The sequence below is a fragment of the Watersipora subatra genome, chromosome 10 (assembly GCF_963576615.1).
Source record: "Watersipora subatra chromosome 10, tzWatSuba1.1, whole genome shotgun sequence".
In the NCBI taxonomy this organism is placed as follows: domain Eukaryota; kingdom Metazoa; phylum Bryozoa; class Gymnolaemata; order Cheilostomatida; family Watersiporidae; genus Watersipora; species Watersipora subatra.
The window spans coordinates 2,522,342-2,549,964 of record NC_088717.1 but is presented as its reverse complement, the minus strand read 5'-3'; the positions used below and the strand labels follow the sequence as shown (position 1 = coordinate 2,549,964).

General features: G+C 33.5%; 1 protein-coding gene across 1 annotated transcript; it reads left to right on the top strand.

Moving 5' to 3' along the window:
• The first annotated feature begins 198 nt into the window (after positions 1-198).
• On the top strand, positions 199-26,844 carry LOC137405965 (growth hormone-regulated TBC protein 1-A-like). Its single transcript, XM_068092451.1, has 10 exons — positions 199-418; positions 926-1,083; positions 2,790-2,836; positions 12,493-12,604; positions 18,597-18,724; positions 19,876-19,972; positions 23,541-23,613; positions 24,239-24,347; positions 24,442-24,627; positions 25,896-26,844. The coding sequence occupies exons 1-10, from the start codon at positions 399-401 to the stop codon at positions 25,989-25,991; spliced, it is 1,026 nt and encodes a 341-aa protein (XP_067948552.1). The 5' UTR covers positions 199-398; the 3' UTR covers positions 25,992-26,844.
• Positions 26,845-27,623: the final 779 nt, after the last annotated feature.

The window sequence follows — 27,623 nt, the reverse complement described above, 5'->3', positions numbered from 1 at the left end:
CGATAAAAAAACTCACTAGCGCCATTTAATATCTAAGATCTGAGGCTAAATTACAATTTGCAACCTCGCCCTTAGTTCGTGATCTTTTAGACTAACTTTATATAGCGACGTTTCATGTGGGTTAATAACAGACAAGTTCACTAAGTTCAGCAAGTTCTTAACCTATGCGACATTTCCGCATTTAAAAGCTCCTATCACGCTCGTCAGTTATAGTCTGCCTACAGAATAATATATAAACTGTTTTATCGCTCTAATATGATTTTTCATCGTATTGATTTTGGCTTATTTCTAATCGCAGACGTTTTTAAAATGCACATTTAAGTTGATTGCGCTCCTTACGTAACAACTTCCCATGTGTTTCTAAATGGTGATAAAGGGAACACATTTGCTGTTAAATCATGACTGCACACCCATACAGGTCAGTGTGTTATCAAACCAAATGGAACAATAATGCTTGACAATGTGTTTGCTATTATCACAGTTTATAATAAACCTGGTGAGTTTTGCAGTTTTAGAAACAACCAGCCAATTTTTCGTATATGTGTGATAGAATGATAGCTAATGCCTGTCTTTATCAAAACAAATACAAGTGTTATTTTCTGGTACAAATCTTTGTGCAAAAGTTATTGTTGCAGTACATGGATAAAATATTTCCTTCTAATTAACTTGTAAATGCATCTTTTCTAAGATTTCAATTCAATAGTCCCTAATTGTAATTTTTTAAAGGGCAGTCTACACGTCAAGTTATTAAATATTAGTACTATAAATATTCAAAAGCACAACACCCTTTGTTGCATTAAATTCTAGACTCAAAACATTGTTAACAAGTAAAAATAAAATTGATTATTATACTCCAATCTGTAAGCTAATTAAACTACAGTTTGTTGCTAAAATACCACCAATGATATAGATTGTTTCTTTTCAGACAAACAGTAGATCATTTGGGGTTTGCTATCGATGATGAAGTCGCTTGGCGGCTTTATGAAAAGTCGCAAGCTGAATATTTGAAAGTTCTATACAAACGTTCACAGAGATGGAAAACATTTTTACGCATTGGACAAGACAAAACGGATCCTAGGAAATGTAAGTAAATAAATGTTAACATAAAAAATTTTTGTCACTAAAAATTCAATTGTCATGGTATTTTTTACAATCGCGCAAATACAGTTTGTAAACCTTTTCCAGGAACTCTGTGAAGCAGTTTGTGAATTTTAACAGAAGGTAAGATCATTGAATAGGCATAAACTTCAGTATAATAAGCATTATTTGAAGCGATAGTTCGGTGTAGTTTTTTACTAAAAATTGCTTTTCTACATTCACCCTCATTTTTTATTTTGCAAATAGACAATAGCAAAATATAACAGCAATTATGTTTCATTAGTGCACCATCTGAAGAGATTAAAAAGCTGTACGATAGTCAGACTTTTTCCAATTTCTGTAACTATGTATTTGTATTATGTTTTTATTAGTATTATTTATCACAAGAGAAGGCAACTTCACTACCTGCATAAACGTAACCACTGACCTTTTTGTTATTATATCATTAGATTTTGTCTTCCATGCTGCCAATGCAATAGAAATGACATATCTTTTAGCTTTTGTTTAAAAAAAATTAAAACTCGGCCTACCGTTGTTGTCTATTTAGCCAAGCAGCATACAGAAAGCAAGAAGGTGTCCAACTGTGTAGAACAACTATCAACTCTGTCCACCAGTAGCTAATATTAATAGACATAGTTTGCCAATAAAGGCTATCGTGAAATTAGGTGAGATTATTGTTATTATTATTAATGGGTGATTAATTATTATTAGTGAGACCATCCATTATTATGGTTTGCTGGAGTGCAAGAATTGAATTCAATGATCTAGTCTGGCTCTACTAACAAGATTGAAACTGGCCATTTCACAAAAAGCTTTAGAATCGCTGACAACAGTAATTCGTATCCTGAAACAAACACAATTAACTGAGTAGGCTGTTCCGTAGCAGGCTAACTGAGTGCTTTTAATAGTCCTATGCTTTTAACAGTCATTCGCTAGTCGTGTGTTAGGGTCTGTCTAGCTATGCTGTGTCTAGCCGAAATTTCACCTTTGTTTGACCTTCCGATGCAATGGTGACCTTTCCATACATTGGTGACCGTTTGATTAGAGTGCTTCCTAACTCAGTATCTTGTGTACATAACAATATCATGATTGATTCCTTTTTATTTGGACCAATCATTCATTATTAGTTTTCTATTTTTAGCATTTTGACATTTCAGATCTGTTTATATTAATAAAAAAGTTTAGTCAGCGATAATTAACCATCAGACTATATCACATTTTTCTGTCTCTGTTTCAACATGTGTATAGAATTTTCACTAGCTAGCTAAAGATTTTTGTGGAATAAAAACCATTTTTCAACATTTTCAAACAACCTTAAGTCTATTTTCATAAATGTGTGTTGTTATCATTCCAATCACAATTGTAAGTGACATCAATGACAGCTCTCAATTTTATTACAAAAAGCCTCTCTGTTGACAGACTATAGAGAGTCATAGCCGTTATACATGTTCATGAATGTTTATAAGCATCAACATACACAACATTGAGTCTAAGCCATTCTTATCTCCAATTCAAATGATTCATTTGTTTTTGTATATATTATGTATTTACTAAAGTCAACTTGTTTGTGTTTCTCAGGGTCTTATCATCTCACATGACTCACACTTGTCACTGCCTGTCAGTATTCACTCAATTGAATACTCACCACTAAAATAATCACGTTTTAGCCTAAATATACTTTTCTATTTTAGTGCGAAGGTTTATTCGAAAAGGAATTCCAAATGAATATCGTTGCAAAGTGAGTAGCCACACACAGTGTCTGTTGTAAAGTTGTTACTCTGTTATATTCATCAAGTATAGCGATATACATATAGGAGGTTTTTTAATCGCATCATTAATATTTCTACCCTCTCTGCTGCGTGTGTAGCAATTTATTCTGAACACATTTCTAGGTAGACGCTAAAATGTTTAAGATGAAATTGCCATGTAAATACACTTCTAACAAAGGTGTTAACAAAGCCACAGCTGGTAGATTTACTTAAGCCCATTGTCTCAAATAATTAGACTCCTTCCTGGATGACTCTTGTGTTTTATTATTATTATTTTATTATCAAGATTTATTCCCTCTCTACTGCATGTACGGCACTTTATTCTGAACTAGATTTATTCCCTCTCTACTGCATGTACGGCACTTTATTCTGAACTAGATTTATTGTGAATCTAAATATTCTGTGACCATCTGCGCATGAGAAATTGTGGCTGGATGCCCTTCCTAACACCAACAATGGTCCTTCTGAGATTTGAACCGCTGACCTACTGATTGTATACCAGCGCACTAAACACTGAACCACGACTGCTCCGTATGCTGGATATGAATCCAGGCAAGTCCCTACTCGTGGTTGCCTTAGCATTTCAGTTTTCTAACATAACAACGTAAGGCTCGAGCGCATAGCTGACTCTATAACCGAACATAAGCAAAAGTAACTTATGAAGGAGAAATAAAAAATCTGAAATATGAATCGAATGAAATTAAATAAAGTAAGTTAATTTAAAGCTCACATAGTCAAGTCGTGTAAAGTACATTATAGTAAGTACCAATGTTATCATTTCTACTTGCTATCCATCTTCTGTATCACCAAACTTACCATTTCTGTTCATTTGTCTCTGGTGTAAAGTAACAATAAAAATGATCTTCGTTGATAATTTCTTTAGTAATGAACTTATATATGAAGTTTATTTGTTTTCTACTTATCTTTTCAATATATAGTATATATATGTATATAGTATATATTCTATATATATACTATATATATAGTATATATAGTATATATACTATATATACTATATATAGTATATATATAGTATATATACTATATATACCTATATACTATATGTATATACTATATATATAATATATATAGTATATATATAGTATATATACTATATATAGTATATATACTATATATATAGTATATATACTATATATACATATATACTCTATATACTATATATAGTATATATATTATATATATATACTATATATACATATATACTATATATATACTATATATACTATATATAATATATATAGTATATATACTATATATATAGACTAAATATACTATATATAGTATATATAGTATATATGTATATATAGTATATATACTATATATATATACTATATATATAGTATATATACTATATATATATACTATATATATATAGTATATATATAGTATATATACTATATATAGTATATATAGTATATATATAGTATATATACTATATATACTATATATATAGTATATATACTATATATAGTATATATATAGTATATATATAATATATATAGTATATATATAGTATATATATAATATATATAGTATATATATAGTATATATACTATATATATATTATATATACTATATATATATAGTATATATATAGTATATATACTATATATAGTATATATATAGTATATATACTATATATACTATATATATAGTATATATACTATATATATACTATATATATAATATATATAGTATATATACTATATATATAGTATACATACTATATATACTATATATATAGACTAAATATACTATATATATAGTATATATATATATATAGTCAAACATGGATAACTCGAACTTCACGGGACCGAGCGAAAGTGTTCGAATTATCAGAGCGTTCAAGTTAGCAGAGCACTGTCACAAGTCCATGTATTTACTTATTTATTAGTAGATACATGTACATATACAAACTATAATATAAATCAAAAGCACAAATGGCTTGTTTCAAATTAAACGCTTCTAATGTAAAGTTTAAAACGTTTTTATCAAAAAGTATAGAGATTTTTCTATCACTTGAGATTGGTTTGTTGTTTGAGGTGATGTTATTGCCAGGACGTTTTTTAGATTGACATTGGCAAAACTTGATCGTTGTTGAAATGCTCAAAAGAAAAGACATCTTTTTCTTTTGAACGTTTTACCCATGATCAATTTTGCCGATTTTTCTTGAAGTTTATGCAAAGATTACCTCACTTAACCTTGCTTCCGAAGGGCGATCGCTAAGCGGATGTTTGGTATAAATCAAATTTCACCAAACCTTTAGAAAAGTCGTTGACAAAAATATTTTGCCGATGGTGGTAATAACGACGCTTATGAATTACGAAAAGTTGAGGTTTACCTCTATGGCTTGGAATAAAGTGATTTTCTAAAGCGATAACAACCGTTTCGGTAGCCGTTGGGCAAAAAACAGTTTGAGTTAATAGTGTTGAGTTCGAGTTATCTATAGCAATTTATCATTATGTGGGAACGGACCAAAGAAACCGCTCGAATTAACCATGTGTTCGAGCTATCCGTGTTTGACTGTATATAGTATATGTACTATATATATATACTATATATACTATATATATAGTATATATACTATATATAGTATATATACTATATATATAGTATATATATAGTATATATATACTGTATATATACTATATATGTTATATATATAGTATATGTATATATATAGTATATATACTATATAGTATATATAGTATACTATATATACTATATAGTATAGTATATATAGTATATATATACAGTATATATACTATATATATACTATATATAGTATATATAATATATATAGTATATATACTATATATAGTATATATACTATATTTATAGTATATATAGTATATATATAGTATATATACTATATATATAGTATGTATATAGTACATATACTATATATATATATACTATATATAGTATATATAGTATATATACTATATATATAGTATATATAGTATATATATGTACTGTATATATAGTATACAGTCATACTTCAACTTACGAGCTTAATGCGTTCCGAGACTGAGCTCGTATGTCAATTTACTCGCATGTTGGTGCAATTTATTTATATATAGAACAATTAAATATATATTTATTGGTTTCCATACTCTGTAAAATGCAAATAAAACACTCAAAACAAGATATTGTAACAGAAAGAACATGTTAGTTATTGTCCTAACTTACCACTTGCTTTCAAAAAGCAACAAATAAAAAATAATGCCAGGAAATGTGTTAAATTAAAATGTAAAATTAAATACATACAATAGCAGCTAACGCTAGCATTTGCCAGAGAGAGATATATAAGCTATCCTTCATTACAACAGTTGACTTTGATAAATTTGGATTTTATCAAAGTCTTAAAAGACAAACTTAGAAGCAAATCTAAAAGCAAACTATCATTTTTAACTTAACGTAATTAAAATTTCTTCGGCGTTCATAGTCTGAAGTTTCTCGCTAGTTAGCTAATTTTTCCTTTGTTTCGCTTTCACGTCTAGCCGGCCGTTTTAAGATGAACCTATCTAAGGACGTTTGCCTTTGTCGCCCTTTCAACATGTCGCGATTAGGACGAACACAGGTGTCGTCACAAAGGTTTGATGCACGATCACTAGCCAACTTGTCCGAATGTCTATTTTTATAGTTTTGATAGATAGCAACGGCCTTTTCAAATAGCGTCGTTTCAGTTACGCTGTCACCGGCCAATTGTTTATCTTATATCCAATGCCTGAGCGGTCTCTCCATCAGCGGTGGTGAAGATCGCCGCGCCGTTTAGAAATTACGGTTAGTACTTTTCCGAGCTAAATGCCCTGAATATAATCCTTCTGTTTGATAATTGTGGATGTATTTCTGTCATATTGCTGAGCTAGCTCAATCACGCATACACATTTCGTATATTTTACAATAATTTTCCGTTTAACATCAATTGTTATCATTTGTTTTTTCTTTGCATTATTTTTCATTTTACTGGCAAACTTTCGGTCTACGCACAGTACTTTTAATTCACATAATTCTGCACTGAAAAGCGTGCACAAAAACACGGTACAAAAGTATAACCTGTGCAGTTGAAAAATACAGATTGATGCTGTTGTCATAAAGCACCTCCGGCATACTTGGCAACTGACTCACGTGCTCGTATCTCAAATATGGCTCGTATGTTAGTGCTAAAACTTGCTTAAAAGCTGGCTCGTATCTCAAGTTTCTCGTACGTTGGAGCATTCGTAAGTTGAAGTATTACTGTATATAGTTTACTAACGTCGGTAAACTCTTCATCAAACTAGTCAAGAAGGAATTTACGACAAGGACCCGCTACATAAAATATTCAACAGCAACACTATCAAAATTAGCTACAGTTGTATGAACAATATAAGAGAGTCCATCAATGCTCACAACAAAACTATACTGACTACCAACACCGCAAATGAAGACCGAACATGCAACTGTAGAAAAAGAGAACAGTGCCCGATGAGTAGAGAATGCCTGAAAACATCATTAATATACCAGACTACTGTGAAAATCATCACCGATTCACCAGACCAAACATACATTGGACTAACAGAGAACACGTTCAAGACGCGATTCACTAACCATAAAGCTTCTTTCAACCACCCATCTAAGAGAAACTCTACTGAATTAAGCAAATATATATGGTCACTAAAGGACAATAATACCAACTACTCAATATCATGGAAAACTCTACGACATGCTAAAGCACACAACACTATCTCCAACAAGTGTAACTTATGCTTATGGGAGAAATTCTTTATCATTTACAGACCATCACCAGGCACCCTTAATAAACCTAACGAGCTATTATCATCATGCAGACATTCATCAAGTTCTTGCTACGTAATTGTATCACTTAACTATTTGGCTTTTGGCTTCTATAACCCCCATCATCAGCTTATCTAACTCTGTATAACAGCATATTACTGGTGTATGAGATTCATTTTAGACATTTTATCTGAAGAGTGTGATACTTATTGTACCACATGAAACTATTAGTAATAAAGTGTTTAACTTATAGAGTGAATTCTCACTTATACATATTTTATATATATATATATTGAAAACCTCTATTTGATCGCCATAGCGTCCTATTTTTCAACCCTTCTCCTATAGTGGCCTTTTATTAACAGTAATCTTCAAGTAGACGGTGGCGTTGTATTTTTAGAATAGCCCATCAAAATTTTGGGAAGTTAATTTTAACCCTTTTATGGGCAAAGCGAACGTCGCCTATATTTTACACTGTCCTATGGGTGAAATGACAATAACCCTTTGGGATGCTAGAAATCTCCTACAACTTATTTCTAACTTGTGGTAAATCTCTAAATAAGTATGCACTGAGAAGCTGAGAAATATCTCTACCAGTTGATATGTATTGCTTGCAATTAACCTATGATGATCTTAAAGCCTGCCTTGGAATTTGTCTGCCTGATCTTGAAACCAGCATTGGATCTTTCAAATTTTTTATTTCATTCTTAATTTTAAAGCATATTTTAATTTTATTATTATATTTAAAAATGTTGCAAAAAAGCTCTTTGCGATCATTGGTATTTCCGCTACAGTTTGCTACCAAAACTGGCTTTCTATGTGCAATAGAAGAGGAGTTATGAGTGTCGATCCATTGTAAGCCATGTTAAAATAACCACGAAGATGCTATTAAATAGCATGCTATAAATCTGCATATCTATAAGTTATATAATGATAATCTATCAAATAAAACAAATACATATTCATGAACAAGTGACATAAACGAACCATACTTATATTACATGCAGAAACAAAAATGGACGTTTTTAAAACAAAAATATTTGCATCGCTTGCTCGGATAGCTGCGTTCTGATTGTTGCTTTCGATGAAACACACATCTTCTAGTTGTCCAATACCTTCTACAATATCTTCCTGCCTCGACTCATTTTCTGCACTGGTGAACTAGTCGATATTAGTGTCCAAACAATTTTTTTGGCGGAGCAAAACTTACACGCTGCATTTAGCACAAAAGCAAAGCGTAAAATTTTACTCGCTAAACGTAACCTTTGCCTTTAGCCCAAAACTTGTAAACCATTTTATATGCATGTTTTTTGAAGTAATAAGACCGGGGTGAACAAGAAACTACTATTAGCCTGAGACAGTTATTAGTAATTTCTATGGTGTTGCTTTCAAAGTTCATCTACCAACGTAAATTTCGTAAATTTAAATTGTTATTTATATAGGTACATGTACTTCGAAGTAACAAAACCACGTTTAACAAGGAACTATTTGTAGCCTGAGGCCGTTATTGATTATTTCTATGGTGTGCTTTCAAAGTTTTAACGAGACAAAGCGAAAAGCTGTGGAGTTTGAAAATGCGAGAATTCATTGTTATTAATGTAAACGATTCATTGTTACTATGATTTTGTGGACACTTGTACTGATTAATTGATATTGTGATTTCATAAAGACCAAAGATAGTCAGATTGACGGTCAAATGAAGGTGGGGTTCTATTAGAGGTTTTGCGGTATGCTTATATATATAAACATTGGATGGATTATGGTAGTTAGTCTCCACGGTGGTATAGATGAACATCGGCGAACAAGGGAGATGTTATCTAATTGCAGAAAACTCACCAAAATACAAGTCACAGTTAAACAGGAACTTAGCTTCTGGTCATGTTATGTTAATTTGGAGTCGGCCCTTCCTCTTAGTGGCCAGTGTATTTCATAGTCTAATATCCTGGTCTATCTCATTCTATGCTTACAATTACAAGTTCCATTGCAGATTAGATAGGCATTTATAAACTTGTTTTATGGATGAAATGTAAAGCTCGTCGTGTAGCTAGACATAGGATTAATGCCAGTGACAATATCACATAGTAAATAAAATGTGCATAATTCATGGCATCTATAGATTATTGCTTAGCTAAATATTGCTTTGTCTAAGTGCTTGATAGACATGAGTTCTATACCATATGTTGTGTTAATCATGAGTTCTATACTATATGTTGTGTTAATCATGAGTTCTATACTATATGTTGTGTTAATCATGAGTTCTATTCTATATGTTGTGTTAATCATGAGTTCTATACTATATGTTGTGTTAATCATGAGTTCTATACTATATGTTGTGTTAATCATGTATCCTGTACTATATGTTGTGTTAATAATGAGTTATATACTATATGTTGTGTTAATCATGAGTTTTATACTATATGTTGTGTTAATCATGAGTTATATACTATATGTTGTGTTAATAATGAGTTTTATACTATATGTTGTGTTAATCATTTTTTCTATACTATATGTTGTGTTAATCATGTATTCTATAGTATATGTTGTGTTAAATCATGAGTTTTATAGTATATTTTGTGTTAATCATGAGCTTTATAGTATATGTTGTGTTAATCATGAGTTCTATACTATATGTTGTGTTAATTGTTCATAACTAGTGCAAGATCCTCCTAGTCAACCAGTAGGACAAAATTTAGTTTCCCGTACATCGGTGTTTCTTAGTTACATGTACTTTTGAACATCTTAGCAATGCTCATCGTATTATTATTATATTTCAAAGCATAGCATTAAAGAGTATGCGACAGCGAGGGATTGGTTTATTGTTGTTCGGAGTAATTGTCTTCAATATTCTTTTTCCAACGTGTTGGCATTAAAATTGTGAACAAGGCATGATGGGATAGTTCTCTGAACACCAGATGGAGGCAAGTTGCTGCTAGCTATGTAGCATGCCAGTAGCTTTGTAGCTTGTTGTTAGCTTTCTCACTTGCTACTAGCTTTATAGCCTAGTATTAGATCTATAGATTTTACTAGCTTCATAGCTTGCCAGTAGCCATATAGCTGGTCACTAGCTATATATTTTGTCCTAGATGCATGTGAATCTGATTACAAGCCACATGTGTGTAGTATAGTTGGTGTAGTATAGTCGGTATTATAATAGTATAGTCAGTGTAGTATAGTCGGTATAGTATAGTCGGTATAGTATAGTAGGTGTAGTATAGTCGGTATAGTATAGTCGGTGTAGTATAGTCGGTGTAGTATAATCGGTGTAGTATAGTCGGTATAGTATAGTCGGTGTAGTATAGTCGGTATAGTATAGTCGGTATAGTATAGTCGGTATAGTATAGTCGGTGTAGTATAGTCGGTGTAGTATAGTCGGTATAGAGTCGGTGTAGTATAGTCGGTATAGTATAGTCGGTATAGTATAGTCGGTGTAGTATAGTCGGTGTAGTATAGTCGGTGTAGTATAGTCGGTGTAGTATAATTGGTCTAGTAATGTTGGTACAGTATAGCTAGAAGTGGTTTGGTACTAGATATTGCTAGAAATTAGCCTTCATTCTTGCTTGAAATGTTTCAACTTAATTTCTTTTGATGGTGTTGGAACTTTTTTTAAGAGTTTTTATGGAGAATAAAACAAAACTGTTTATTTATTTTATCTAAGTATTAACAAGCTAAGGCATGGTAGTGGTTTATTTGAAAACAAGTTTATGCAACCATTTAGGTGCTCGCTATTGCAGTGGAATAAAATTAGGAAGTTAGATGCTTCGAATCACGTAATCTAATCTAAGTCTAATCTCTGTAATACTGTATTGTTGTTGGCCATGTCAGCTTCCATAATGGTACAGCTTTTATATTTATACGGACGAATAATCACTCCTATAGCCAAGTTTTCATGATTAAAATACGGTAGAAGCTCCTATAACATATACCTCCTATAACGTATATTCCAGATAACGTAGAAAATTTATGGGAAGGTTTTGCTTCTTACTATGTAAAAAAGTTCTATATAATGTAAAGTGTCACGTCGCGTGAGTTTTCAAATCGATTTGAATGTTGGTTTATTTCGCCGCACTTGCGGAAGAAAAGCCGCCATGTGTTTTTTTTTATATCTATTATATATAACTTTCGGGACATTCTAGTTCGTCATAATGGATTGTTAAATGCGTTGACAGAAAGGCGAATAGGATGGCTGCGCATTGTTCATAAATACAAAGGCGATCGATTGGTGCAGGTGTTACAGCGTCGGTCTACCATTTTAATGTCACGAGTTCGAGTATCGTCAAAAATTATCTTTATCCTAACCTTGACTCATTAATAGTGATAGACGATGAACAGGTAGAACTGCTTTTTATAGTAAAAAGATTTTGTTGTTTTGGATTACTGTAGATGTACAAAATATTTGTTATTAGCTTTTCCTTGCAGAATAGACTTTGCTGTTTAGAAAAATGAACAACTCTTTGTAAATGAATGTTGAATATGTGCAGTCCCTATCAAGTTGTAAATTTACCGCACTCATGGTCTATAAAACCAGTGAGAATGATCATTAAAGGAGAAAAGTTGTCGATGGAAACCAATAATACTGCAGTTACGGTACAGCCCACTAATTAAAAGAGTTAAGGAAGTTTTTTTTTAGCATGGCTGAAGGAGTGAGTTTGTAAAGATCTTAAAACAGATTAGGCAATTTACATGTATTTTACTGTTCATATAACATAAATTCCCTACAATGTTAACGTTCCTGGAACGGGTTATTTACGTCATAGGAGCATCTATTGTACTACAAAGTTATAGACTCGCGGGGCTGGGGCTTGTTTAACTCCCAATCTGTCTTGTGTAGATGTGGATGAAGTTATCTGGTGCCAAAGCCTTGATGAAGAAGAACCCTGGACTATATGACTCATTAAAGGGCCAAACTGCTGACAGCGAAGTGACAGAGTCTATTGACATGGGTGTGTACGTCTTTCAGCTGTCCTTGACCTGTCCCACTTATCTACATGTATACGCTAACACCCATGACCTTCATTTACTTCCAGTTGATTTTAGAATGATAAATGCAGTAGAGCTGACGCTTATCACCGCTAAGTGGTGTGACTAGTGAGTTGAGGCTATATAATACGTGTATGGTTTGACTAGTGAGTTGAGGCTATATAATACGTGTATGGTTTGACTGGTGAGTTGAGGCTATATAATACGTGTATGGTTTGACTAGTGAGTTGAGGCTATATAATACGTGTATGGTTTGACTGGTGAGTTGAGGCTATATAATACGTGTATGGTTTGACTGGTGAGTTGAGGCTATATAATACGTGTATGGTTTGACTGGTGAGTTGAGGCTATATAATACGTGTATGGTGTGACTAGTGAGTTGAGGCTATATAATATGTGTATGGTTTGACTGGTGAGTTGAGGCTATATAATACGTGTATGGTGTGACTAGTGAGTTGAGGCTATATAATGCGTGTATGGTTTGACTAGTGAGTTGAGGCTATATAATGCGTGTATGGTTTGACTAGTGAGTTGAGGCTATATAATACGTGTATGGTGTGACTAGTGAGTTGAGGCTATATAATACGTGTATGGTTTGACTAGTGAGTTGAGGCTATATAATGCGTGTATGGTGTGACTAGTGAGTTGAGGCTATATAATGCGTGTATGGTGTGACTAGTGAGTTGAGGCTATATAATGCGTGTATGGTGTGACTAGTGAGTTGAGGCTATATAATGCGTGTATGGTGTGACTAGTGAGTTGAGGCTATATAATACGTGTATGGTTTGACTAGTGAGTTGAGGCTATATAATGCGTGTATGGTTTGACTAGTGAGTTGAGGCTATATAATACGTGTATGGTGTGACTAGTGAGTTGAGGCTATATAATGCGTGTATGGTGTGACTAGTGAGTTGAGGCTATATAATGCGTGTATGGTGTGACTAGTGAGTTGAGGCTATATAATGCGTGTATGGTGTGACTAGTGAGTTGAGGCTATATAATACGTGTATGGTTTGACTAGTGAGTTGAGGCTATATAATGCGTGTATGGTGTGACTAGTGAGTTGAGGCTATATAATACGTGTATGGTGTGACTAGTGAGTTGAGGCTATATAATACGTGTATGGTGTGACTAGTGAGTTGAGGCTATATAATGCGTGTATGGTGTGACTAGTGAGTTGAGGCTATATAATGCGTGTATGGTGTGACTAGTGAGTTGAGGCTATATAATGCGTGTATGGTGTGACTAGTGAGTTGAGGCTATATAATACGTGTATGGTGTGACTAGTGAGTTGAGGCTATATAATACGTGTATGGTGTGACTAGTGAGTTGAGGCTATATAATACGTGTATGGTTTGACTAGTGAGTTGAGGCTATATAATGCGTGTATGGTGTGACTAGTGAGTTGAGGCTATATAATACGTGTATGGTGTGACTAGTGAGTTGAGGCTATATAATGCGTGTATGGTGTGACTAGTGAGTTGAGGCTATATAATGCGTGTATGGTGTGACTAGTGAGTTGAGGCTATATAATGCGTGTATGGTGTGACTAGTGAGTTGAGGCTATATAATACGTGTATGGTGTGACTAGTGAGTTGAGGCTATATAATACGTGTATGGTGTGACTAGTGAGTTGAGGCTATATAATGCGTGTATGGTTTGACTAGTGAGTTGAGGCTATATAATGCGTGTATGGTGTGACTAGTGAGTTGAGGCTATATAATGCGTGTATGGTGTGACTAGTGAGTTGAGGCTATATAATATGTGTATGGTTTGACTAGTGAGTTGAGGCTATATAATACGTGTATGGTGTGACTAGTGAGTTGAGGCTATATAATGCGTGTATGGTTTGACTAGTGAGTTGAGGCTATATAATACGTGTATGGTTTGACTAGTGAGTTGAGGCTATATAATGCGTGTATGGTGTGACTAGTGAGTTGAGGCTATATAATACGTGTATGGTTTGACTAGTGAGTTGAGGCTATATAATACGTGTATGGTTTGACTGGTGAGTTGAGGCTATATAATACGTGTATGGTGTGACTAGTGAGTTGAGGCTATATAATACGTGTATGGTGTGACTAGTGAGTTGAGGCTATATAATACGTGTATGGTTTGACTAGTGAGTTGAGGCTATATAATGCGTGTATGGTGTGACTAGTGAGTTGAGGCTATATAATGCGTGTATGGTGTGACTAGTGAGTTGAGGCTATATAATACGTGTATGGTGTGACTAGTGAGTTGAGGCTATATAATACGTGTATGGTGTGACTAGTGAGTTGAGGCTATATAATACGTGTATGGTTTGACTAGTGAGTTGAGGCTATATAATGCGTGTATGGTGTGACTAGTGAGTTGAGGCTATATAATACGTGTATGGTGTGACTAGTGAGTTGAGGCTATATAGTGCGTGTATGGTGTGACTAGTGAGTTGAGGCTATATAATACGTGTATGGTGTGACTAGTGAGTTGAGGCTATATAATACGTGTATGGTGTGACTAGTGAGTTGAGGCTATATAATGCGTGTATGGTGTGACTAGTGAGTTGAGGCTATATAATACGTGTATGGTGTGACTAGTGAGTTGAGGCTATATAATGCGTGTATGGTGTGACTAGTGAGTTGAGGCTATATAATACGTGTATGGTGTGACTAGTGAGTTGAGGCTATATAATGCGTGTATGGTGTGACTAGTGAGTTGAGGCTATATAATGCGTGTATGGTGTGACTAGTGAGTTGAGGCTATATAATACGTGTATGGTGTGACTAGTGAGTTGAGGCTATATAGTACGTGTATGGTGTGACTAGTGAGTTGAGGCTATATAATACGTGTATGGTGTGACTAGTGAGTTGAGGCTATATAATGCGTGTATGGTGTGACTAGTGAGTTGAGGCTATATAATACGTGTATGGTGTGACTAGTGAGTTGAGGCTATATAGTGGGGTTTTTAAAGATGTACGTGCACAAAATTTCAGTAGATTTTATCAGAAAGTATTGGTATTTTTCTATCATTTTCGATTGTTTTTTTTTATGTTTGGGGTGATCTGACTGCCTGGATTTTTCAAGATTAAAACTATAGACCTATCAACTATACTATTAACTATACTATTACTATATTAATAACTATATAGACCTATCAACTATACTATTAACTATGCTATTACTATATTAATAACTATATAGACCTATTAACTATACTATTAACTATGCTATTACTATATTAATAACTATATAGACCTATTAACTATACTATTAACTATGCTATTACTATATTAATAACTATATAGACCTATCAACTATACTATTAACTATGCTATTACTATATTAATAACTATATAGACCTATTAACTATATAAGTATAGTTAAATAGGTCTATGGTTAAAATTGATAAAACCTGATAGCGGGTAAAATGTTCAGATTAATCGAAAGTGTGATATATGTGGCATGTGAAAGTGTGGCATCTGTATAGTTGCAAAGAGACCGAGAGAATAGAGCCATGTAACGCTGCAACTTGAAAGCAATAGCCGATATCAACTATTGCAACAATAACAACTAGTGACATCATCTTGCAGCAGTTTTTTCTGAGTGTTTCAACCGCGATCAAGTTTTGTTGATTGTAATCTTAAACATTTTGGCCATCAGATCACCTCAAATATAAAAAATATATATAAAAATATATAAAAATATAAAATATAAAAACAAGTATAAATTATAAATATGAAAAACAAATATAAAAATACAAAAAAACAATCACAAATGATAGAAAATACTGATACCATACTTTCTAATAAAATCTATAAAATGTTTGTGAATGTTTATCTTTAACAGCACTTTATTTCAGGTTTATAAGGACTGTGGTACTCAATATCCATAGGATGCACTTTAGCAAGTCGGGTTGTAGAATGCTTGGCAGCATCGCTCGTGTAACTCGCTGTACACAAGGCAGCCCCTTTGCTGAATATAACATGATTAGCGCTTGACAATTACTACCCGACTCTAGTTATGTATTGATAAATTGGTCAGAGAGCGCATTGCAGGCTGCCTGGTCATCACCTCTGACAGTTTAGTATCGTTGGCAGCTCTCTCATTTGCTTTCGTAGATGATTTTATTGAGCATTGATGCCTCACTCACACGTAGAGTGTCGCATCCTATTTCTAACACAAATCAATACAGTCTACATTGTAGATAAGCTATTGTAAAAAAGCTTTTGTGCTTTCAGAAATTCCATCAATGACATTTAAGTGAAGGTAGTCACCTGACAGCAAACTCGTATTATCATTGCTACAAAAGTGCTTAGAGGTGACCTGATAGGGAATGAGTGAGTTTTTGGAATGTTCTAGAAATTTGTCAGAGCTGGCAAGTTACTAGTAAGCGGAGAAAGTGGTGCGCTTTAGCTTGTAAGGCAGTTTTATGATGTTTTCATGCCATTCATATTGTATACAATATTTCAATATTTCACTAACAAATTGTTACAATGGTAAGATACATGAAAGGATCATTATTAATCTATTTTTGACAAAATTACAAAAATTGGCCGATCAACCTTTGTGTTCTACTATTATCCCGCAAAGTTCAAGGTAGAACGTGTAATGCATTGGTTGTAACACTGCTTCAAATAATAGCTGTCTTGTTAACATTTCAACCACTCTCTGTTGGTTCATTTTTAATATTTTTAGCTCGAGAGCTTGTGAAAGTAGTAAAAAGTTTTGCAGTTATTTAGAAACATTTGCTAACTTGGTAATGCACCATTTTTTATCACCTCACCAATACCAAGTTACCAAATGGAAACAAAATTCACCTGGCCAATTGGACAGACTCTACAATAATAGGCTAGTTACTACACTACTCTACAATGATTGGTTGGCCAAATGCTATTCTGCAATGGTTGGTTAGTTTGAGCTCAGCAAATCTTAACATCTTTTGTCAAATTGTTCGGGAATTTCTTTATATCTATAGAAAAAAAACTTGAAAACGTTTGCTATTTAAGAGTTGAGTTGTTCAGTTTTCAAATATGAGTTTCACATCCTAATAATTGGTATTTGAATGCTGTCTAATGCTTGTTAGGTTCTCATACCCTTTCATGCAGAAGGTGCACTTACCCATGGTCTGTCAATAATCTATCTATTCATTTTGGATGGGTTCAACAACTCTCCAGGACTTATGACACACCTATGATAATAGGCTCATCTCTATATCACCCAACACCATCTGTTACCCTCTAGACTGGCTGGCAGAGAGCATTCACAAGCATCAGTAGGCTGGGGCCAGCTGCTATCCTCTTGTCTTTCCTGTCAGTTTGTATGATAACTTCTTGACCCGTGTCAGCAAGAGCTTGTTAACTTAATATGCTGTCTCTGCACAGATCTAACGTTGGCTTTGGTTTTAACTTAACCAGAGACAGCTCGGACTTTTTCTTCCGCCATTGTCTCTGCGATCTGTATTTTGAGCACAGCTATTGTCATAGCTTTATGTTTTGACCGGCCTCTCTTATCTCATCTATTCTTCTTATAAGATGCTCATCCTACTTGTAGGAAAGAGTTTGTCATGTCCGAGTTTCATCAATGCTGAGCAGTGCCATGGCTATTTAACGCTTTTTGTAGCATCAAATCAAGCTGACAACACTTGAACAGGAAGTTAAGACAAAGACCCAAACTTGGCATTTCATTCTGTAGTTTAAATATTCTTACAACCTTTATGACATCATGCTCATTCAGATAATATTTGGTTGTATTTTTTATGAGGGATTTTTTACTCTTGTAGTTAGAATGACATCAGAATGATGTATTTTCGATCGTCGATCAAGGAGAAAATTACATTTGATAAACTAATTGCAGTTTTCTTTGTTTCAGACTATCTTCTGGAAGCGTTTGTACTGTGTTCAAACAACATTATAGAAATTTAACCCTCTCTTTAACCTACTACTGTCTTTATAGTTGATTAATTTTTGCTTACAGACATTCCTCGTACATTCCCCGAAAACCTACACTTCAAGGATGAGCAGGGTCCAGATAGCCTTAGGCCAGCTTTACGCAGAGTTTTGGTAGCGCACGCTATCAAACATCCGTCTATTGGTTATTGTCAGGTGAGTCTACAATGACTTTACAAAGAACTCTCAATCTCATTTAGTTTTAAAACACTTTGTAATTTACTAAAGTTCTGCTGATGTATTAGTACAGTGGAATCTCTAGTTGCAAACGAAAACATACGAAATTTCCTAGTTGCGAAACTTCTTTGGGTAGGGAGAGAGAACTTCTTATGAGAGAGGTTTCTATATACCAAAGGCTGAAAAGCTTTTTGTACTTTGGACCATTTGTTTCTAGTTTTGACCGTTCACTTCCAATGGGTACAACGCCTTTCGCTTCATTTCAATGTCAGTAAACAAGTGTTTGTTTTCAGTCGTTTTATAGTTTGGAGTTATCACATACCACATACGGAGTAGGACAACTTTAATTTCTAGTAATTCAAGTTGTGTTTTTTGTATGATTACATAGTTTTTCAGTTTGTGCTAATGTAAATAAATTTTGTGTATACCGCTATATATTCTACTCTGCAAATACTGCTATATATTTTGTATATCATTCTATGTTCAGTGTATACTTTTATAACATATATATTCTGTATACACTGTTATATAATCTGGATATCATTCTATATTTGGTGTATACCACTATATATTCTGTATATACTCTGTATTTCATTCTATATTTGGTGTATATCACTATATATTCTGAATATACTCTGTATATCATTCTATATTCGGTGTATACCACTATACATTATTTATATACTGTTATATATACTGTATACCATTCAATGTTCGGTGTATACCACTATATATTCTGTGTATACTGTTATATTATGTATATATCATTCTATATTCTGTGTATACTACTTCTATATTCTGTTTATACCGTTATATATTTTTCGTATACTGATACATTTGGTGTATATTGCTATATATTCCATATATAGCAATATGTATTCTGTATATATCATTTTATGTTCTGTGTATACTTTTACATATTTTGTATATACTGTATAATTATATCTAGTATATACCTCTATATATCCTTTTTATGCTGCTATATATTTTCATACACCCTTAAATATTATGCGTATACTATTCCTTGTTGAGCTCAGCTCTATATAATCATTATATGCTGTTATATTGTGATAATATTATGACTCCTCTGATTGTACTCCTCTGATTGTGTGACTCGTATCTGCTTACAGGGTCTCAACTACATAGCAGCGCTTATGTTGCTAGTCATGCGCAATGAAGAAAAAACTTTCTGGTTATTGCAAACAGTTACTGGAGTTATGCTCCCGGGTATGTAGTAATACGCTCTGTCTCTTGCTGACAAACATTCACAAGTTCTCATCGAATAAATCATATAATTACTTTTTAACCAATAGTTAATGCAGACGTATGACATATTTATAGCCATTATATTAATAACTATAGTGTATTGAGTGCTACACTATATTCAGATTTTGTTATATTTATAGCTGTATTATATTGATAACTATAGTGTACTGAGTACTACACTATATTCAGGTTGTGTTATACTCATAGCTGTGTTATATTGATAACTATAGTGCACTGAGCGCTACACTATATTTAGGATATGTTATATTCATAGCTGTATTATATTGATAATTATAGTGTACTGAGTACTACACTATATTCAGGTTGTGTTATACTCATAGCTGTGTTATATTGACAACTACAGTGTACTGAGTACTACACTATATTCAGGTTATGTTATATTTATAGCTGTGTTATATTGATAACTATGGTGTACTGAGTACTGCACAATATTCAGGTTATGTTATATTTATAGCTGTATTATATTGATAACTATAGTGTACTGAGTACTACACAATATTCAGGTTATGTTATATTCATAGCTGTATTATATTGATAACTATAGTGTACTGAGTGCTACACTATATTCAGATTATGTTATATTCATAGCTGTGTTATATTGTTAACTATAGTGTACTGAATGCTACACTATATTCAGATTATGTTATATTCATAGCTGTGTTATATTGTTAACTATAGTGTACTGAATGCTACACTATATTCAGATTATATTATATTCATAGATGTGTTATATTGATAACTATAGTGTATTGAGTGCTACACTATATTCAGGTTATGCTATATTCATAGCTGTGTTATATTGATAACTATAGTGTACTGAGTACTGCACAATATTCAGGTTATGTTATATTTATAGCTGTATTATATTGATAACTATAGTGTACTGAGTACTACACAATATTCAGGTTATGTTATATTCATAGCTGTATTATATTGATAACTATAATGTACTGAGTGCTACACTGTATTCAGATTATGTTATATTCATAGCTGTGTTATATTGTTAACTATAGTGTACTGAATGCTACACTATATTCAGATTATGTTATATTCATAGCTGTGTTATATTGTTAACTATAGTGTACTGAATGCTACACTATATTCAGATTATATTATATTCATAGATGTGTTATATTGATAACTATAGTGTATTGACTGCTACACTATATTCAGGTTATGTTATATTCATATCTGTGTTATATTGATAACTATAGTGTATTGAGTGCTACACTATATTCAGGTTATGCTATATTCATAGCTGTGTTATATTGATAACTATAGTGTACTGAGTGCTACACTATATTCAGGATATGTTATATTCATAGCTGTGTTATATTGATAACTATAGTGTACTGAGTGCTACAATATATTTAGGTTATGTTATATTCATAGCTGTGTTATATTGATAAGTATAGTTTACTGAGTGCTACACTATATTCAGGATATGTTATCTTCATAGCTGTGTTATATTGATAACTATAGTGTACTGAGTACTACACTATATTCAGGATATGTTATATTCATAGCTGTGTTATATTGATGACTATAATGTACTGAGTGCTACACTATATTCAGGATATGTTATATTCATAGCTGTATTATATTGATAATTATAGTGTACTGAGTACTACACTATATTCAGGTTGTGTTATACTCATAGCTGTGTTATATTGATAACTATAGTGTACTGAGTGCTACACTATATTCAGGTTATGTTATATCGATAGCTGTATTATATTGATAACTATAGTGTACTGAGTACTACACTATATTCAGGTTATGTTATATTCATCGCTGTGTTATATTGATAAGTATAGTGGACTGAGTGCTACACAATATTCATGTTATGTTATATTCATTGCTGTGTTATATTGATAACTATAGTGTACTGAGTACTACACTATATTCAGGTTATGTTATATTTATAGCTGTGTTATATTGATAACTATAGTGTACTGAGTACTGCACAATATTCAGGTTATGTTATATTTATAGCTGTATTATATTGATAACTATAGTGTACTGAGTACTACACAATATTCAGGTTATGTTATATTCATAGCTGTATTATATTGATAACTATAGTGTACTGAATGCTACACTATATTCAGATTATGTTATATTCATAGCTGTGTTATATTGTTAACTATAGTGTACTGAATGCTACACTATATTCAGATTATATTATATTCATAGATGTGTTATATTGATAACTACAGTGTACTGAGTGCTACACTATATTCAGATTATATTATATTCATAGATGTGTTATATTGATAACTACAGTGTACTGAGTGCTACACTATATTCAGGTTATGTTATATTCATAGCTGTATTATATTGATAACTATAGTGTATTGAGTGCTACACTATATTCAGGTTATGTTATATTCATAGCTGTGGTATATTGATAACTATAGTGTATTGAGTGCTACATTATATTCAGGTTATGCTATATTCATAGCTGTGTTATATTGATAACTATAGTGTACTGAGTGCTACACTATATTCAGGATATGTTATATTCATAGCTGTGTTATATTGATAACTATAATGTACTGAGTGCTACAATATATTTAGGTTATGTTATATTCATAGCTGTGTTATATTGATAAGTATAGTTTACTGAGTGCTACACTATATTCAGGATATGTTATCTTCATAGCTGTGTTATATTGATAACTATAGTGTACTGAGTACTACACTAAATTCAGGATATGTCATATTCATAGCTGTGTTATATTGATGACTATAATGTACTGAGTGCTACACTATATTCAGGATATGTTATATTCATAGCTGTATTATATTGATAATTATAGTGTACTGAGTACTACACTATATTCAGGTTGTGTTATACTCATAGCTGTATTATATTGATAACTATAGTGTACTGAGCACTACACTATATTCAGGTTGTGTTATACTCATAGCTGTGTTATATTGATAACTATAGTGTACTGAGCACTACACTATATTCAGGTTGTGTTATACTCATAGCTGTGTTATATTGATAACTATAGTGTACTGAGCACTACACTATATTCAGGTTGTGTTATATTCATAGCTGTGTTATATTGATAACTATAGTGTACTGAGCACTACACTATATTCAGGTTGTGTTATACTCATAGCTGTGTTATATTGATAACTATAGTGTACTGAGCACTACACTATATTCAGGTTGTGTTATATTCATAGCTGTGTTATATTGATAACTATAGTGTACTGAGCACTACACTATATTCAGGTTGTGTTATATTCATAGCTGTGTTATATTGATAACTATAGTGTACTGAGCACTACACTATATTCAGGTTGTGTTATATTCATAGCTGTGTTATATTGATAACTATAGTGTACTGAGCACTACACTATATTCAGGTTGTGTTATATTCATAGCATGGTTCTAATACTTTGTGTTAAGCTTGCATTTGAAACCTCACAAGAATCTCTAATTGTTAGAGTTTTGTCTTCCTGGTTGCTCTAATATTTTGCCCCATTTCAGACTACTATGTGCATGAACCAGTAGCTATGGTAGGACTACAGACCGACCTTGGTGTTCTCTCTAATCTTGTCAAGTTAGTACTTCTATTATTTCTCACTAACTTTTCTAAAAGTGATTCGTTCGCTTTACGGCTCATCTGACTAGTTTGCTCAGTCTCTGCATTTGGGATGTTTTCCACAAGCACACCTTGGTATGCTCTTCCATAAGCATTCCTTGCTATGCTTTTCCATAAGCATACCTTGTTATGCTTTTTCTCAAGCATACCTTGCTATGCTTTTCCACAAACACACCTTGCTATGCTTTTCCACAAGCATTCCTTGCTATTTTTTTCCACAAGCATCCCTTGCTATGCTTTTCCATAAGCATACCTTGTTATGCTTTTTCTCAAGCATACCTTGCTATGCTTTTCCACAAACACACCTTGCTATGCTTTTCCACAAGCATTCCTTGCTATTTTTTTCCACAAGCATCCCTTGCTATGCTTTTCCATAGGCACACCTTGCTACGCTTTTTCTCAAGCATACCTTGCTATACTTTTCTACAAGCATACCTCGCTATGCTTTTTCTTGCACTTAAACTGTATATACAGTTTCATGGAGTAATCTGTCTGCATTAAATATCTAAAGAGCTATTATTCATCTTATTGTTTGTATTGTTATTGTGGTGCATAGTACTACTCCAGCATACATTTGTTGCAGAGAGAAGTCACCTGCAGTAGACTCATTGATGCGAGCCCAGAGAGCCGACTGGGGTCTAGTCTGCACCAAGTGGTTTGTCTGCCTCTTCATCGACACTCTGCCAACTGAGGTTCTCCTTTTTCATTCATGAACTTATTTGTTGAAGCCTGACTGTTTCTTCTTTGTGGTACTTGCTAATGTTTAGAGCAACGTGTGTTTTACAGACGGTGCTTCGAGTCTGGGATGCCTTTTTCAATGAAGGCAGAAAGGTTCTTTTTCGCGTCGCTCTCACTCTGATACTGAATGGCGAGGTGACGATAGTAGCCACCTCGGAACTAACCCATATGATTGGTGCCTTTCAGACAGCGAGCAGTGACATATATACCTGGTATAGTCATCACTTCATGGAGGTACATACATGACTATATTAATCTTCTAGAACCTTCAGTGACAGGGTGTCACAGGTGCCTGTGTACATAAATTTATCTGAAATTGGTCTGCTGATAAAATGCTCTATATACAAATATATAATAAATAAATACATACATGTACGTAGGGTATTTACTGCCAAAGCAAATAATATATAGACATTTGATATGTGATTGTGGGACTATGACACTAGAAGTGCGACTCTGGGAATTGCACACGAAATATGTGAATCCGGGGCTTTGACATTAGGTAAGTCACTCTAGTACTGTCACACTAGCCAAGTGAGTCACTGTGGCACTTGCTATATGACTCAATGTGATGCTAGCTATATAACTCACTGTGACACTAGCCAAGTGAGTCACTGTGGCACTTGCTATACGACTCACTGTGATGCTAGCTATATAACTCACTGTGACGCTAGCTATATGACTCACTGTGATGCGAGGTATATGACTCTCTGTGATGCTAGAGTACTGTCACTGATAAGACCACTAAATCATGCAAGCAGCTATGGAGATTGAGGCCACATGAGATCATGTTACCTCTGGTGAATTAATACTCTATTTGACTAATAATTGTAGTACAACGTGATACCATCTATTTGAGCTCAGTGTGCTTCTTCAAGCTCTCATTCAATACTCATGTAATCACTTGATCACAATAAGTAGTGATGATTGGTCAATCGAGTGGCTCATCTGTACTGGTCATATGAAACTTTGCAGTTTCTTTGTGTCAATAAAAGTTGAATTCAGAAAATAGCAGCTTTCATCAATGTGTTGCATATCGATATTTTGTTGCTATTGGTCCAATCATCACACCGCTGCCTTGAGAGGTTTGTTATTGTGTCAGTTTTTATGAGAAGCCTCATATGGAGGAGTTTCTTAAAGCTGGCTAATATGCAGTTATATACAGTCACAATTAAGGGAACCAAGAGAGAAAAGATAACAGTTAATCTGTTCTAATTTTATTGTTTGCGTATTACGACTGTCCAGCCTCGCGTTCGTTTAACTCTAAGGTTGTGTTTAAATGGTACTTCGGAACTTAAGAGTTCGATGTTCAACCGGGTATATGAAAGGAAAGCAGCAGATAAACAGCGGCATGCTGGTCATATACACAACTTGCCTATAAAGTACGACAATAGTTTCAAGTCTTTCAACATAATTGTAAAATATGTGATGTGCATCCACATTGTTACCTGATTAAGCGTGCCACCTGCCACAGATCACTGATCTGTCTGTATGTCTAACAGAAAGTCTATGATGATTCGGGAGAGATAACGAGTCAGCATCTGAACCTACTAACCAAGCAGAACTACTTGAAAGCTGTCAGCATGGCAAGCAAGTAGAGGTGCTGCCTTCACCATCCAGTCTCTCTTTTCTTTCTGCGAGATTTCCATTTCTAGAGTTCAGCCATAGGCTTTGTCCAAGTAATACTGCTGTGCCAAATCTAGGTAATTTGAACCAATACATACATGTATTTAGGTTATAAATATTTTGAATTTTGTGACAAATGTGTCAGCATTATAGAGAAATTGTTTAAATCAATATCCAAGAAATTGTCAGATAATTATATATATTTATTAGAAAATCTGTTGTGAAGATATTTATTTTATTACATATTTGCTCAAAGAAGCCTAGCAGTTGACACTTTTATTCGACATATATTTCAACTCTGGTCTCGTTTAATTGTTTATATCTAGTCAAATCATTTTTCTTGGTCATGAGCATTCCCTAGAGTCTAAGGAGACAAGGATACTATATGTCATGTGGAGATATATTCCATAGAGCATGAAACCTGTCTTGTCTTGACTTATATTTTTATATGAAAGGTGTTTAACAGTTTCAAAACCTGTGATAGGTTTCTAATTGCGCTAAAAAGTAAGTAATTCTTCAGGTTATTCGCAAAGAATTGGTCAACCACGTTGTGAAGCTCTAATAGCTACCACTAGCATATGGAGTTGCCCTCCATTAGGAACGTTTACGACATTGTTAGGAAGGAAGTAGACAGGTCGGTAGTGGGCTTCTTTTAGTTTTGCTATATCAACCCCTGGAACTGCTTTTAGTCTGGCTGGCTGATCTAATAACATACTAGTTCAATATTGTATGCTTAATATCTCAGCAAATGCTTCTTGTGACTGTGTTGAACAAATATTTCAGGACTTCGTGCTCCTAGGTTTAACAGCATTTTATATAAATGAAACCACATCAAATAAAATAATGTACTATCTTAAGCACTTTTTATTACAATTGATACAGATACAGCATATTTATGAGAGCCAGAAAAATACCATCAGGGCATCTAGCGATAGGGCCTACTTGTACATCGACGAACCTACAATTAAGCTCAGGTTAACTCCGTCTAGGATTACCAGGCCAACGGCTGATCAGTAAATAAGCTACAATCAGAACAGTCTTCATTTTGGCAGTGCTTTCTGCGCTGGTAGTTTATTTTATTCAGATGTTCGATTGTCTCTCAGCAACACTACCATTACGTGTTTCTGCTCGAGCTGTCTCCTCATGGCATGTGATCTAAAATATTTAAAAACAAACGACCACTGATAAGTTTAATCTAGCCAAGATTAATCAGTCGAGAACTCAGGCTATATAAGAAAAGGAAAAGCAGAGCAACAAACCTATATAATAGGACCTATGTGAGCCTTGCGCACTGTAAGACCCTTATCGTAACCTTGTAACAGTTGGCTAGTATTCTACCTAGTCTGAGAGGATATGCTAGCTACACACACAGCACAGCAACCACTCTCAGTGTTCATAATCGCGAATGGTGATTGAGTAGCTCGGAATAGCATATCTTCTAGAAACAAGGTGTCAAGGTTACTGTGTTTACGCAGTTTCATTCCTGGATTTGAACTTGATTGTAAAAAATTCCAGCATAAAAATATGCCTAAAGCTTGCAAAGTTCCAAAATTACTTGCATTGATATTACTAAAAATGTTACATCTAAATCACAACAACGTTGC